General features: G+C 37.0%; 1 protein-coding gene across 3 annotated transcripts in view; it reads left to right on the forward strand.

Annotated features, from left to right (window-relative positions):
- The window catches only part of CSMD3 (CUB and Sushi multiple domains 3), a 790,297-nt gene that overhangs the window by 647,440 nt on the left and 126,424 nt on the right, over positions 1 to 16,433 (forward strand). For all 3 annotated transcript variants that reach the window (XM_068397267.1, XM_068397268.1, XM_068397269.1), the window contains 3 exons: positions 6,631 to 6,749; positions 9,388 to 9,457; positions 11,142 to 11,258. In XM_068397267.1, the coding sequence (XP_068253368.1) occupies positions 6,631 to 6,749; positions 9,388 to 9,457; positions 11,142 to 11,258 (306 nt within the window). The remainder of the gene's footprint in view (positions 1 to 6,630; positions 6,750 to 9,387; positions 9,458 to 11,141; positions 11,259 to 16,433) is intronic.

Consider the following 16,433-nt stretch of genomic DNA (forward strand, 5'->3'; position numbering starts at 1 on the left):
GAACTGCTGGGCAAACTCAAGTGGAAGAAGAGGGTGTCCAGATCATGGAAGGAGGGGCTGGCCACTTGGGAGGAATAGAAGTCTGTTGTCAGAGGATGTAGGGAGGCAACTAGGAAAGCTAAGGCCTCCTTGGAATTAAACCTTGCAAGAGAGGTCAAGGACAACAGAAAGGGCTTCTTCAAATACATTGCAGGTAAAACCAGCACTAGAGGCAATGTAGGGCCACTGATGAACGAGGTGGGGGCCCTGGAGACAGAGGATAAGAAGAAGGCGGAGTTACTGAATGCCTTCTTTGCCTCTGTCTATACTGCTGGAGGCTGTCCTGAGGAGTCCCGGACCCCTGAGGCCCCAGAAAAAGTCACGATAGAGGAGGAATCTGTCTTGGTAGATGAGGGCTGGGTCAGGGACCAATTAAGCAATCTGGACATCCATAAATCCATGGGCCCTGATGGGATGCACCCGCGGGTGCTGAGGGAGCTGGCAGAAGTCATTGCTAGGCCACTCTCCATCATCTTTGCTAAGTCGTGGGCAACGGAAGAGGTGCCTGAGGACTGGAGGAAAGCAAGTGTCACTCCAGTCTTCAAAAAGGGCAAGAAGGAGGACCCGGGTAACTATAGACCGGTCAGCCTCACCTCCATCCCTGGAAAGGTAATGGAACAACTTGTCCTTGGTGCTGTCTCTAGGCATATCGAGGATAGGGGGATCATTAGGGGCAGTCAACATGGCTTCACCAAAGGGAAGTCATGCTTAACCAACTTGATAGCCTTTTATGAGGACATAACCTGGTGGATAGATGATGGTAAAGCTGTGGATGTGTTCTCTCTCGATTTCAGTAAAGCGTTTGACACAGTCTCCCACAACATCCTCGCAGCTAAACTGAGGAAGTGTGGTCTGGATGATCGGGTAGTGAGGTGGATTGTGAACTGGCTGAAGGAAAGAAGCAAAGAGTGGTGGTCAATGGGACAGAGTCCAGTTGACCTCCAGTTGGAGGCCTGTATCTAGTGGAGTCCCTCAAGGGTCGGTACTGGGACCAGTACTATTCAATATATTCATTAATGACTTGGATGAGGGAATAGAGTGCAGTGTCAGCAAGTTCACTGATGACACAAAACTGGGAGGAGTGACTGACACACCAGAAGGCTGTGCTGCCGTTCAAAGAGACTTCGACAGGCTGGAGAGTTGGGCGGGGAGAAATTTAATGAAATATAACAAGGGCAAGTGTAGAGTATTGCATCTGGGCAAGAACAACCCCATGTGTGAGTACAAGTTGGGGACAGACCTGTTGGAGAGCAGCGTAGGGGAAAGGGACCTGGGGGTCCTAGTGGATAGCAGGATGACCATGAGCCAGCGATGTGCCCTTGTGGCCAAGAAGGCAAATGTCATCCTAGGGAGTATTAGAGAAGGTGTGGTTAGTAGGTCAAGAGAGGTTCTCCTCCCCCTCTACTCTGCCCTGGTGAGGCCGCATCTGGAATATTGTGTCCAGTTCTGGGCCTCTCAGTACAAGAAGGACAGGGAACTGCTAGACAGAGTCCAGCACAGAGCCACGAAGATGATTAAGGGAGTGGAACATCTCCCTTATGAGGAGAGGCTGAGGGAGCTGGGTTTCTTTAGCTTGGAGAAGAGGAGACTGAAGGGTGACCTCATTAATGTTTATAAATATGTAAAGGGCAAGTGTCATGAGGATGGAGCCAGGCTCTTCTCAGTGACATCCATTGACAGGACAAGGGGCAATGGGTGCAAGCGGGAATACAGGAGGTTCCGCATAAATATGAGGTAAAACTTCTTTACGGTGAGGGTGACCGAACACTGGAACAGGCTGCCCAGAGAGGTTGTGGAGTCTCCTTCTCTGGAGACACTCAAAACCCGCCTGGATGTATTCCTGTATGACATGATCTAGGTAATCCTGCTCCGGCAGGGGGATTGGACTAGATGATCTTTCGAGGTCCCTTCCAATCCCCTAACATTCTCTGATTCTGTGATTCTGTGGTTCTGTAAAATTTAGGGGCAAAAATTTTGTAGCAAGTAGAGAATTGTAGTTGGAGAGTAAACTATGATGACTTCTGAATTAATATTTTCTGTGATATGTGATATATTTTTTAAAGATATGCTCTAAAATAGTCATAAATTATTGTGCATGTGTGGGAATTATTGAAGTAAAATATATGGTATTCAAAGTACAAAATAGGATTTATTGACCATAATAACTCCATAAAATCTGTGGAATACACAATCTATAAATTGTTAATAAGAAAAATATAATAGAAAATATTGTCAAGAATATTTTGAATTTTAAAATAGAGGTACATTGTAACTAAATTCCTGTACTTCAAACGATGAAATGATTTTGTAGAATAAATGTGGAAAAACTTAAAGCATTAAGCATCCCTGTTTGTTTACCGCTTTCTGGCTCACACCACAGAGCTAAAGCATGGTTTAAGAGCTTACAATTTGGATTTCTGTCATGGAGAACTAAACAGGAGTGTGTATTTCTACATCTCAGCTAATGCTTTCAGCCACTAATGGACAATCAGCCTGTAGGATCACACTGACTAAAGCTAATGATAGTAAAACTATTTAGTTTAGCACTTAGTGTGGATCTTGAGTCATAGGCATCAGCTGTTTCAGTCCATAGATCCATTACTATTCCTTGCCGCTATTCGCTAAGAAAGACATAGTGTCTATTACCTGTGGATTGAAGAAAAATTTTGTTTGTTTTTTTCCATCTGTAGCTTATTTTTTTTTCAAGAAGAGACTATGAAATATTCTGCATTGGGCTGAATCATTAATTTGATACAGGAGATTAAGCTAAGGGACAAAGCTTTCTCATCATTGCTGGAAGAAAGACAACACAAACTGTACTTGTTGTGTCCTCTGGATTTTTGTCTTTTGCAGCTTTCTGCAACAGAAGGCAGGAATTTTTGTCAGGATCCCAGAACTCACAATGCTGCTGTATTTCTACCGAAATTTCTCCAAAAACGCATTGATCAGAACAGAGTTCTCTCTTGGTTGGCCTGGTCATCTCTGACTCTCAGACAACACTTCCTGCTCTAAAAGTTATGTTTATGTTTTTAGAGATAGTTAGCAAATAGGAAGTAATGGCCACATTTTAATGCAAATGTTTCATACGTTTATTACATTTCACTGGAGCTTATACTGACAGAGGAGTCAGACAAACTAAAGTCTTTGTCTTTGAAGTATCAGTGCACAGTTCTCATTGAAAATCACATCAGTTAAATATTTATATTAAGCAATTTTCAAGTGAGTTAGCCCTAAACATTTTTTGTTCAATATGTAGTGCATCTTCCAAGTCTATTTCATGTATTCTAGGAGACACAAGTCTGAGAGGAAGTGCATCTCTCTTGCCAAAATGATTACTTTTTCATCTCAACAATCATTCTGTTTCATTCTGTTTCATTTTTAATATATCTTTTCATCCTTTATTAATATGTTTTTCATTCTGTCCAGTCTGGCTCATCTTTTGAACTGCTACAAAATCCAATTGCACTTTTTCATATAAAAATAAAACAAAACAAAAGGAACTTTATTTGTTGAAGAAATATTTTAAGACCAAGTAAATGATACTTTGACGTAAGGAATTAAGTATTCATATTCCAAAACTGAATAGTGATCTTATCAATCATCTTTATTCTGGCATATTTTTACTTCTTTGTTGAATCCTTAAATTTTTATTATATTCATAACATGTAGTTTATGTACTCCAGTGGATACCTTAAATATGAAAATATATTGCATCAACTGAAGTATGTTAACAAAGAGCACCACAGAACAGTTTGTTAAACACATACAGAACGTTTATATGGTTTATGCCACTATAGAGCTTAATTGAGTTCTCAGTTTTGCTAATTAGGTAATTGATTATGCTGTATAAATAGCAGTAATATACTTTGAGATTAGTAGAGTTCGTTAGGTTGCCTCATATATAATTTCTATAATACTCAATATCTATTAAAAATTAGTAAAAAATATGACACTAAATTTCATTCTGAAATATAATCCCTAGAAATCTATGTATTTTAACTGTATAATGTATAATTTTAGCATCATAAATGCTAAAACATTTCCATAAAATTACAGTAATAACTTTAAAAAATAAAAAAGGTTATTACTTTAAGACTTGTGTAGTCCCAGAGTGCATTATCCAAAATTTCATTGGTAGCTTTTATATTTAGAGCCGTAGGAGCTGTTGGAGAAGGGCAAGACAGCATCAAATAATCTCTTTTTCTTTATATATACAATTCTTCTTATCTAAAAATTAGAAGATACTGAAAGTATGTTTTCAATGAATGCCGATGTTAAAATTTCATTTCTTTCTAATGCCATTGAACATAGAAGTTTAAAAATCTAACATATTATACTGAGATAGTAAGTAATATAATGTTGTTCAAGGAACTAGTCATGCACCACAAATGAGTCAATAATGAACAGAGTATAGTTTATGAATACATTTATGCTTTCACCTGGATAACTATCATGACACTCTAAAGACACAAACTCTCTGAACTAGCCCTCATCTGGGAAGGCGGCAAACCCTGTTATGTTTCAGTTTGTTGAAAGACGTTGTAGGCATTCAAACAGTATTTTCTTCAAAGCATTATTTTATTAAGTGCAGTGAAAGCACAATAGGATGAATACCTGTGATCTGGTTTGAGCTGTTAAGACACCTACTCTGAGAAAGGCATTTAAATGAACTCATTTCACTTTTCATGGCCTGAGTATTCACATAGTAAGGTTTTGCATTTCAGGTGAAGGTTGAGTAATTGGAAACTGAAAACTGCTAACTCTTTCTTTAACTGTCCAAAATAGATTATAAGCAATTGATCTATAATTGAGTATAAGCCAAGTGCTGCTGTTCTTTTGCATTTGTACTTCATACATGATCTGGATCACCGTCTAGATCTCTGACAAGTGAAAAGTAGATCTAAGTCCATCAACCTTTTTCAAAAACAGATTGTCTGATATTCTTTTTGTTTGCAGTTTGAGTAGAGAAAACAAGAATTTGAAAGAAAAAAATAATCTGTTATGTAGAAATAGGTTGCAAAATACATCATTTTGTACATGGCAACTATGGGATCATTATGGGATCAGCAAGCGTGTGATCAATATATACAAAAGTATTGTTGTCACACAGAAACGAACATTACGTCCACTTCTGTGAACCTGCAGAGGACAGCCCTGAAATATATTTTGACCTCTCATTACTGTTCTTAGCAGAGAAAATAAGGACTGCAAAAGCATTAAGGATTTTTTTCCAATTTAGGATTGAATTATTATTTTATAGAAGGAAATTTGTATTGTCATGGTCATGAATTGTACTTGTATGAACAGACTGTAAATTCCAATTATTTTAGTTCAAGCAGTTGTTCTTTTAGTGTAATTTTATATAAAATTTCATGTGCCCAATACACTTCTATGAACAGGGTTTACAAAATAGATTAACAGTTTAATATCTGCTTCCTAAATTCCAGACGTTCAATTTTTTTTTTTGCATTTTTACAATACAATGCTATTGTAAAATTATGTTATTGAAAACTATTACTGATGCACAAAACATGCTTTATAGAGAAAAAATAAAGCATATGCTTTATAAATTCCTTAGAATTTGTGTCATATTTCAGCTTTCAGATAGTATAAAAAATACATCATTTTAAGAGTCTTCAAAGAGTAATTTTTACTTCATGAGATTCTTACGTGAAGTGATCAGCTACATTAGTAAGTTTCTAAACATGCAGAGGTTGATAATATATTGAAGTAGTGGCATTGTTGAATCCCACAACATTTCCTTATTACCCTATGTACTGATATTTAGTTGCTTAACAGTCCTGGCTTCACAACTAGTTCAGGTGTAATACTTACAGTAGGCAAAGAGAGTAACTGAGCTGCTTATACTTAATGCTACACATATTCATGTATTCCTGGATCTTCCTGGGTAGATGCAATGAAGAAGTATTTATTTATTTATTTTTGGATGACCATGAAAAAAGCATACGGTCTCTTGGCAAAGTAACTTCTATTGCAATAGAAGAGATACCTAGATACTTCATTAAAAATAGCAGATTAGGTGAAATTTGATGTAAATATTTAGTCTGTGTATGAATGGAAGAGTAGAGTCAGACCTGTGAAGGATTGAATGTGGGTGAGCAGTTATACTTTGCACTAGTTTTCCTCTGTTTTACACTTGGTGCGGTATTGACCAGCATCCCCTGGTACAGATGCTGGGAAAAGAAAGTGGGGGTGCCCCCAGTTTGAATTAGGTAGGCTGTAATTAGGAGTGAGATTGGAGGTGGAAATGAATGAGTCTGAGCCAGGAGATAGTGGAAATTTAGAGGAGACTTTATGTTGAGACTGCAGATTCTTGGGAAGTGTTTGTTGCCGCACTGATTATTTCTTTCTTTTTCCTTTACTCAGGAAAAAAAGGTTTTTCTCCTTATATAACAGTTGTTCCAAAATAATATGCCACTTGCTTGTCTACAGACAAACTGCTAGTACCCAAGATCTTCCTAAAACATATCAATACAATGTGCCTATGTACAGTGTACCCAGAAGTTCTATGCGACTCTAAAAACAGATTTTATGTTCCTTAGAATGTCTAAACTTTTGAATTTTTCACAGCTATAGGCTTGGACTCTTGTCCTGAACCACAAACCCCAAGCAATGGGATTAAAATTGGAGACAGATACATGGTTGGAGATGTGGTATCTTTCCACTGTGATCAGGGTTATTCTCTTCAGGTGAGCCAAGTTTCCAATTTCAAATGGTGCCTTTTAATTCTTCTACATGGTTATGTTTGAGTCTGTTAATATGAAATGGACACTGAACTCTTCAGGAGCTGTGAACACATGATAAGCTTGCAGGACTGGTAGGCTTTTCTGCCAAATATTAAATTAACAACTATCCAAACATTCCATCAGAAGTGTATGGCTCTGTGCTTCCTCTACATTAGTGGTTATAGATTGTTATCTATTATTGATGGCATCTTTGTCGTTCATAGCTGAGCTATGCAGTGTTGGCAAATTAAGTTAAATCACTTGAACAATTATCAATAATTCACTATGTACAGGAGGAAAAAGAAAGTAAGTGAAGAGAGGGAATAAGAACAAACAAAGAGAAAGGAAATAATTTTTTTGCTCAGTAAATCAGATAGTGTCAGTTATTTTCTTTCAGTAATTTCTTGGGGTTTTTATCCAAAAAGGTTTTCAAATATGAGTGTATTTTTTGCCAAGAACATTTGCTATGCTGTTGTGTTAGCAAAAGGTATAACTAGGGGTAATGCAGTGATTGTAAAATGTGACTAATTTGCCTCTTTGAGTTACTTAGCATATATAACCAGTAGGAATCTGTCTGCCTACAGGAAAGATCTTGAAAATATTTTCAAAAATTTGTACATTTTTGTACAAATCCAAATCCAAACCTGCATATTGTTTCCACTTGAGACACTCCCTGAAAGGATTAAGGTTCCAGTTGATAAGTTACTGTTTTCAACAAGTGTTTTTTCTCATTTGTGACTCTGCAGACTCTACCGTCCCCACCTTATCTAGCTCTCTGAGAGCATAAAGAGAGAAAAAAATCACATTACCTATGCATAATGAAAAGTCATAAAGGGAGAAAATGTTTTGTATATAACAGCACATGATTAACCACTAATGGAGTTATTGATACCTTTGGAGTGAAATAGCAAAAGGATAACTTACCTGCCTTTGTCTCTTCATTAACATCAGTCTGGCCTGTAACACACGTTGATGAGTGTCAGACTAACTGACTGAAGTGAAGTTTTAAAAATGCTAATAATTTCAAACTTTTATTTTACGTAATTCTGTGAAGACTTAAATACTGGGGTCATATGTGCTACATCAAAAATAGAAATTGAATTACTTCTTTGGACTAAAAAATATTTTTTAAAAACCTGCAGTTCAGGTGTTGTGGTAGAAACTAAACAAACTTGTCTCTTTCCAGATCTCAACTGCAGTTTCGATTTGGGACCTGTATCCCAGTTTCCCCTTCAAGATCGAGTTCCTAGTCATGTCTGCAGCCTTGTAGCATTTAAAGAATAACTGAAATGTTCTGTGATTGCAGCTCTGAGAATGACTATTGAAGTTTACTTGTTATGTTGCCTGATTTTAGCTGGTCGTTCTTGGGAACAATCCGTCAATTCTTTTTTTTTCTTCTTTGTTTTAATTTCATACTTAAATACAAATGTGTATTTAACAATAGCCACAATAACAGTATTTAACAGACAAGCCACAGTAAACAGCTGAAATAAAGAAAATATAAAGAACATTGGAGCACAGACTGTGTGTAAACACACACGTAAAACATCTTCCCTCCATATTGTTTTTCTGGCTTATACAGTATGACTTTGCCACTTCATTTTTTTTTTCTTTTAGCAGTGAGCAGACATGTCTACTTGCATTATGGAGAAAGTGTTTATTTTTCTTCTAGGAGAGAAAAAGAATGCAATGCAGATTGATTAATAAACTATTCAGTTACCCTGTATGCTTTAGAGATACTCGGTTCCCTCAAAAGTTACAGGCTCTGAATTGATAAGGAGATTTAACATGAAAAACTAACTTTTCTCTTTATATGAAGGTTGAGCAAACAGGCTAAAAGCTACTGAATTGTTTCTACTAGGTCATCTTAAAGTGTATACTGTATGGTTTTGCAAGATATTACAAGTACAATTTTCTCTTAAAATTTTTCATTTTTGTTTGCTGTCTCTGGAAGGCAGTTACAATTACATGAGGCTGATGATGAACAACACAGAGGGTTACTCTAGTGGGTCTTGGAACTTATCTGTAAGAGATTGCTTTGAAGTCATAACGCCTCATCTGTTGGAAAGAAACACATGTTGTAAAGAGATTCCTTAAATATCTCAACTTTTGGCAACTTAAGACGAATGTTTTGGGAGTGAGGGTAAGGACTGCATTTAGAATAGGTATTATGAATTTAAGATGTAAAGTCAGTATTGTATCATGTATATAGTTCATATCTTTTTACATGTTGCACAGATGATGCAAATCAATACTATGTACATGTTGCTTCAATCAGACGTTTTGTTTCTAGACCCTTGGTTTATACTAAAGCTGGTATTACAGAATTCAGCTGGATACTGTTATACTGTTAGAAACAATAATAAGGGCATAGACACAATTCTCTAGTGGGCTAACAGTCACGTAGTTAAGATTAAAGTCTTCTCTGTTATATTGAAGGCATGATAAAATTCAGCGTGTACAATATAATTGTTATATACCTTATTGTTTTTATGTTTTGATGATGTTTTAAATTATAAATTATTTTTGTTGAGATACCAGTGATGTGCCATATATTGTATATTTTTTATTGCATGAATTAGCAAATATTTTGTCATTTTAGGGACATTCACATATCACCTGTATGCCTGGACCAGTAAGAAGATGGAATTATCCAATTCCAATATGTTTAGGTATGTTCAGCATCCATAAACTTTCTCAAATACGCCAGAATGAGAAAGCCAGAAAACTCAAAAATAAGAGATACTTATAGGGGAAAGAATAGGGAAAACTGGAAGATTTTAATTAAAAGCAAAAAAATCAAAATAAGATGAAGATTTTCATAGTATACTTCACAGTTATTTTGGCAAAGCTTTTCTGAAATGTCCAATCAGAAGAATGAAATATATTCTAATCAGAATCTATCATCAATTCACTATCAGTGATGAGACCTCCAGAGATCCTTGCAAACGTAGTTAATTTACTTATGAATCTTTTCCACAGCAGAATGACTGTTGTAGAACATACTAAGATAGAAATAACATTACATTTTCATCTCTAATAAGTTCAACATAAGGCATGTCTGCCTAATTTAAGAAGATACATAATTTTTCAAAATGAACTATATACATGACCATATTAATATTATTGGAAGAAGCACTGGAATCCTGCCAGAGGCCCAAATGAAACATCTGAAGTGCATTTAAATATATTCTCTTTATATGATGAATAAATGTGAGGGATGTAAAACTCTTTCTATTTACATTCTCTTTCACTGAATAGAAATACCTTTTTGTTTGGGTTCCCTAACAGTAAAAGTTTTCTGTATTTGTAATTTTGAATGTATAGAAACTAGGATGCTGCAGATCTCATTGAAGATTTTATACTTTACTTTTCTTCAAGACAGATTATATATCCTCTTGAGCTGTCTCACCTAATCCTGTTCTTAACCTCCTATGAGGTACTGAGCTCCCTCAGCTTAGAATTTATAAATATTCAACAAGATCCAGATATTTTCAGAATAGTAAGACCTTTTTCAGGAGTTAGTCTTCAGTTTCCATCATTATGCATTAACATATATCTAGGAAGTCTGATATGATAATTGCACTGCTCTACAGTATGTTCTGAAGACAAAGATGCTGTGCTGAAATTTTAGGGGGTTTTACTTTCTTTTTTTTTATTTCTTTTTTGCAAGTCATGATTTTTAATTCTGTTTCAAAGGATGTAGCAACTGTTAATTGAACAAAACTGTTAAACAAAATTATATTTACCATAATTAATATCTTCAAATCTAATTCTGAAATGTAAGTTATTTTATTCACTGATGTTGTGCCTGAAAAAAATTAAAATTAAGTTCAAATAAGGATTTAGTTCAATTTTGGGAAATATGTGTGTGTACATTTTCTAAGTCTGTTTATTTTATCTCACTTTTAGAACAGCAGGATACAAATGCGGTTTTTAAAAGGCTTCATGAAATGCTTTGAGTACAGAATCTTTTAAAACGGCATTATTATCTTACCTTATACAGATGCTTCTTTACAAACTAATGTGGAATTGTGTCAATGTTGCTATGAGCTGCTGTGTGCTGCTTGCCTGTTCACAAGGGTGATTCATGCAGACAGACTGCAGAGTAAACATCTATTCTCTTTTCAGGTCCATGTGTCCCTCAAATTTGAACCTAGTCAATTCAGAGTAGATACGTATGTTTAAAGAATCTATTTGTAAATCACTTTGTTACAGGTATTTAGTTGTAAAGGACAGTTTGGTTTTGAAATCAAGTTATTATTATATTATTAATGTTGGGAAGATCTTCAATGTTGTGGATTAATTTTTAGCTAATTCTACTCCTCTGAAAGATGTCTTTGCTTTTTTTTGCAGCACAATGTGGTGGTGGCATGTCAGACTTCAGTGGAGTGATCCTCAGCCCTGGGTTTCCTGGCAACTATCCTAGCAGTTTGGATTGTACATGGACAATAAAGCTGCCTATTGGTTTTGGTATGTGTTCTTTCATGGATTCAATTTGTTGGAGTTTTTATGGATTCAAAACACTGAACATAGATTTTAAAATATTGTGAATATTTATCCTGGAAAAAAAAAAAAAGAATTATAATTAATTTTAAAAAGATATTAAAGCTTTAAAAGAAAGATATAGAATATAAAAGCTACAAGGTTCTTGTTTTTTCATTTAACATATGCTACAATTTTCTGATGAAGACAAAGTTGTTGAATTAGAATTATCACAATTTTCTAACTTAACAGCCTTGATTTATCTTTGTGAGATCATAAACCCAACAAAAATAGCTATCACGAATATTTTAAACCAAGACAGTATCAGTTTAGAAGAAGTTAAAGCTACATTTAAGTTCATTATTTTATCATTAAGCTTCTTTACATATCCTAGGTGAATACTGCAGCAGCATAGACATGTTCTTGGAAGGGACCTCTAGAAGCTTCCCAGTCAAGGTTGTCAAACTTCCCACTCAAAGTGAAATTGTCAGTAACACTAGATCAAGTCCACTACAACTAGCAGATCCTTCTCAGCGGGGCTACTAGTCACTTAATGAATTCCCAGCTTGTACCAGCAGATAAGGATGTTGTGCTCCAGATGCAGAACTTTGCACTTATTGTGCAAACCTTTAAGAAGGTTTTGTTTATTCAGTCCTCATTTTTTTCAGTGTTTCTCTGGACAGAAGTTGTGCCATTTGGTGTATCATCCACGTCCCCTAGTTCAGGATCCCACAAATTTGTTGAGGATTCATTCTCATTATCCATGTCTCTCATGAAGACATTGAATAGTGTAAGCTCCCATACCAAACTATAGAATATTGTACTTGTTACTGGCTACCAACTGGACATTGAATCCCAACTGTATGTTGAATAACTAATTATCACTCTCTGAGCCTTGAAGTTCCATTAATTTTTAACCTACTTCCTCTCCATTCATCAAGTTCATATATGTTCAACTTCTGGATGAGAATTCTATAGAAGACTGAGTCAAAAGTCATAGCAGAGTGAGAGCGTGTTATATCCACCATTCTCCCTTTGTCAGTTTAATCATAGAAGGAAATAATGGTTGATCAGCTGTGATTTTCTGTTAGTAAACCCATGTTGACTGCTCCCGAGTCCCTTTTTATCTTTTATGTGTTTGGAAATTACCTCCAATTGGACAAGTTCCATAATCTTTCCATAGATTGCAGTGAACCTACAGTTGCCATTGCCAGGTCCTCTTTCTTGTCTTAAAGGTGAATATATCTTCAGACTTTTTCTGGTCACCAGAACTTCTCTCATTCACCATGATTTTGCATAGGTAATATAAGCATTTCAATTACATTGGCTAACCTCTTGAGCAACTTTGGACGGATCCTATATATCTATCATTGCAAAATCTGTATTCAAAGCTAGCCAGTACAGTTGTCCCATCTCTTTTTTTTATACTAGTGGTACTTTTGTAGGAGCATATGCACTTGGATTTTTTTTTTTTATATGCTAGGTGAATGGCATACTGTTTTTCCAGATATGTCTCATTGTTTTTTATTTTATACTTGCCATCTTCTGTCATCTTCTTTACTTGACGATACAGAATTTCTGGGTCTTCCACAGTAACTGAGTGTGACATCCCAAGTAGTTTTCCCTTCTGCATCTGTTCAGATTCCTTCTATCTTCTTAAAATCACTTCTGTGATCTTTTTGATTATAAGTCCATGAGCCTGGTTCACTTATCATTTAAATGAAAGCCAATTGTTGTGCATGGTTTGTTTAAACTGAATAATTTTAAACATTCAGTAACACTGACTTAACAGAATCTATCTGTGCGAAATACATTATGTAAGGATAGGGATTTCCATCATGAATCATAATGCTGTCTGGAATCTTCAGATCCTATGCAGATTTCTGCTAGTGTTCCAGTTCATGTATAGGAAAACTAAATGCTCCTTTTTCTTGAAGAAAACTAAAACTGCACAGATTGAAATGTGCTTGACATTTTTGACCATTTTTAACAGGATATAATTAAAACTGAATTGAAAACTAAAGTAAAATGTCACTGTAAAAATAAAAAAAGTCACATTTGAAAAGTGATGGCTAAAACTGGTTTTAGTGATGCTGTGGTTCTAGTCCAGTGGAGGCCCATATATCTAACTCTTCTGTGTAGTAAATAGGAAAACTCAAAAACACCATCATGGGAACCTTCTATAGACTTTAACGTGTTTAAGTGTTTCTAACAAGATTTTTTCCTGGTTAGAAGTTAGAGATCATAAGCTTTTCCACTTTATGGTTAGCTAATGGTGTAATCTAAACCAATGACACTATGTTGATTTCTGTCAATTTACAAGGTTACTTTATACAATTTGTGGCTATTCTTTCTGAGATTTATGGTGAGATTTTATATATAAATATATGAAATACTCATTCAAGAGGGGTGTCCAAACTGCAAAAAGCCACAGAAAAAAAAAACAGTCTGAAAAGCAGAAGTCTGAGACAAAGAGGCAGGTGCTACAGACTCAGTAAAGGATTAATACTTTCAAAGACTGATATGGTTCAGGAACTTGTAGTGAAAGACTGTAGAGTACAGAAAGCAGAATGATGGGCAAAAATATATTAGAGACGTTTTTGTGTTGAACAAAGTGGGTGAAGGTGAAAAAAAATTGCAGTAAGATAGTATGAGTTGGCAGTTATTAATGACAGGTTAAACTTTGGACAAGTATTTCGTTCACAGGATCAAATAAAAGGCAAAGCCTACAAATACCATGGATAGAGAAAGAGCAAAGTTTGGATATAACTGGACTCTCTGTGTAGGAAATATTTGAAAAGCCGGTAAAGTCAAAGAATGACACTTAGAAGCAGAAACTTTCTTATCACATATAGACTATCTTCACATAAAGAGAGACAGAAATGATCAAGGTAACAGTAATTTAATTTTACGCCAACCTTTTTTCCTGTAGCATATAAAATGTTACATGCTTCAGAAAACCATTCATAAACTTTACATGATATCTAGTGAGAAAGCTCTAAAAGACAGTGACAAACACTATTTCATTATTACAGTTTAGGAGTTACAAAATTATTCATGACTTTTCAATAATTAATCTGACATTATGTCTTTTCCTTTCAATTTTATGTGAAACCATGTTGTTTGTCTTTGCCAGAAACAGCAGTGGGATTCAATCATCTTCTTAATGAAAGTACTCCATTATCATTCCATAGTTGCACTAACTCCAGACAAAATACAAATTCTACTTTGTTGTAACTTATATAGAAATATGTATAAACAGGAAAATGTTTAAAGAACCCTATAACTACTACTCAGCTGCTGAACATTTTCTTCTTGTCCTGACACATAACCATTGTAATACATCATCTGGTTAGGAGAGATAACTTGCTAATAGTTAGTAAGCTACCTTCCTTTTCCTTACTGAATCAAATAATCAGAAATTTCTGTTGGCAAGATCATCATGTGGTACAGTAGTTGTATGAGAATTAAATAATTGAACTGCATGTTTAGTGAGAGAGGTACTGATGAACGGTGGTTAGATAATATGATTTACAGTTTTATAACTCAAAAATAATATAAGTTAAGTGATGAAAGGTGTCTAATCACCTTCTCCAGCCGCTCAAGCCCAGGACCCTCCTGCCCAGCCACTAGAGCCCAGCATGGTGCTCAGAGATGCAAAGTCTCTGCCCACGCTGAGGGACATGGTTGCTGCTTTCCCGTTTGCAGATTCAAACAGTAACAAAGCTGAGCACAGTGACACACACACAGAGGACATTGACATGGCTGGTGACTCAGATTGCCACAGAGAAGGTGCTGACTGCAACAGAACCCACGTACAGGACTCACAAAACACACAAGCACCGGCAGCCAAATCTCCTCCTCTTCTTGGGCTGACAGAGACAGAAGGTTACTAGTGCAGGTACACACACACAACACTCTCTAGGTCCACAAGCACACACACGTTTGCAGAGCCCTTGAGTGCCCGCCCGACAGTCCAGTCTGGATCTCAGGCTCCCTTATCTGCTTCACGGGTCCCCTACTCGCTGGCTGGTCCAGCTTGATGCTCAGTGCAAACACACAGTGTTCTCACTCTCATTCCTCATGCACTTCACATTCTCAAGTCCCCCTGAGTGCTTCAGCATGGACTTTCTGCCTGCCTGATATCCTGGCCTGGACCCAAGGCCTTCTTACTCAACAGCTAGTCCAGTATGAAGTTTGTTAGCAGATGACACATGCACCCCCCCACACTCCAGGACTGGGGAAGATATAGACACTTGACCTCCCAGCAGCCAGCACCAGACACAGTCTGTGACCCATGGATCCGCTCCAGCGGCCTCCACTAAGCTCCTTACTCACCTCACTCATGCTAGTCTCCCCAGTAACTGGTTTTGAGAACACACACCACTCCCACACCAACAGTTGGAAGTTAATAACACTTGCGTTCACTTTAGGTCAGAGGTACCAACACCCCTGCTCAGACTCCAGAAGTTGGCACCCAGTCCACTCACACTGGTCCCCTCATTAGCTGGCATTCTGGTCACAGGGTCTGTAGAATCATAGAATCATAGAATAGTTTGGGTTGGAAGGGACCTTTAAAAGTCATCTAGTCCAACCCTCCTGCAATGAGCCGGGACATCTTAAACTAGATCACATTGCTCGGAGCCCATGTAGGACCATCCCTAGATCCAGAGAGCTATGACCTCTCACTTGCTCCAGTAGCTGACACCACAGGCTTCAAGGTGCCCACACCTCTGGTCTGACTCCAGTAGCTGGCACCAATTTTCACAACCCGCCCCCCCCCCGGCCCCGACACCTCACCAGTAACTGGCACTGAGACACCCACACTCTTTCCAGTAGCTAGCACCACAGGCCAGGAGCACCCACATCCCTGGTCTAACTCCAGCAGCTGGCACCAAATTCCAGTTACAGATATGGGTCTCATCAGTAGTTGGTACTTAGTCCTTGCAGCACACACACACACTGGATAGAGAATGAGATTACACAGAGAGACAGCTAAGAAAAGATTCAATAAAAAGATATGAGATGATACAACAGACTGGTGATCACGTGCAGGGCTCAGCCAGACATACTAACCTGCCCCATTCTACACACATCCAGTCCCTTTTATGCCCTTTCTGCCTACCCCCATCTTTGTTCCTCCCTGTTCCCTTTTCCCCTGCA

The sequence above is a fragment of the Nyctibius grandis genome, chromosome 3 (genome assembly GCF_013368605.1).
Source record: "Nyctibius grandis isolate bNycGra1 chromosome 3, bNycGra1.pri, whole genome shotgun sequence".
Classification (NCBI taxonomy): Eukaryota; Metazoa; Chordata; class Aves; order Nyctibiiformes; family Nyctibiidae; genus Nyctibius; species Nyctibius grandis.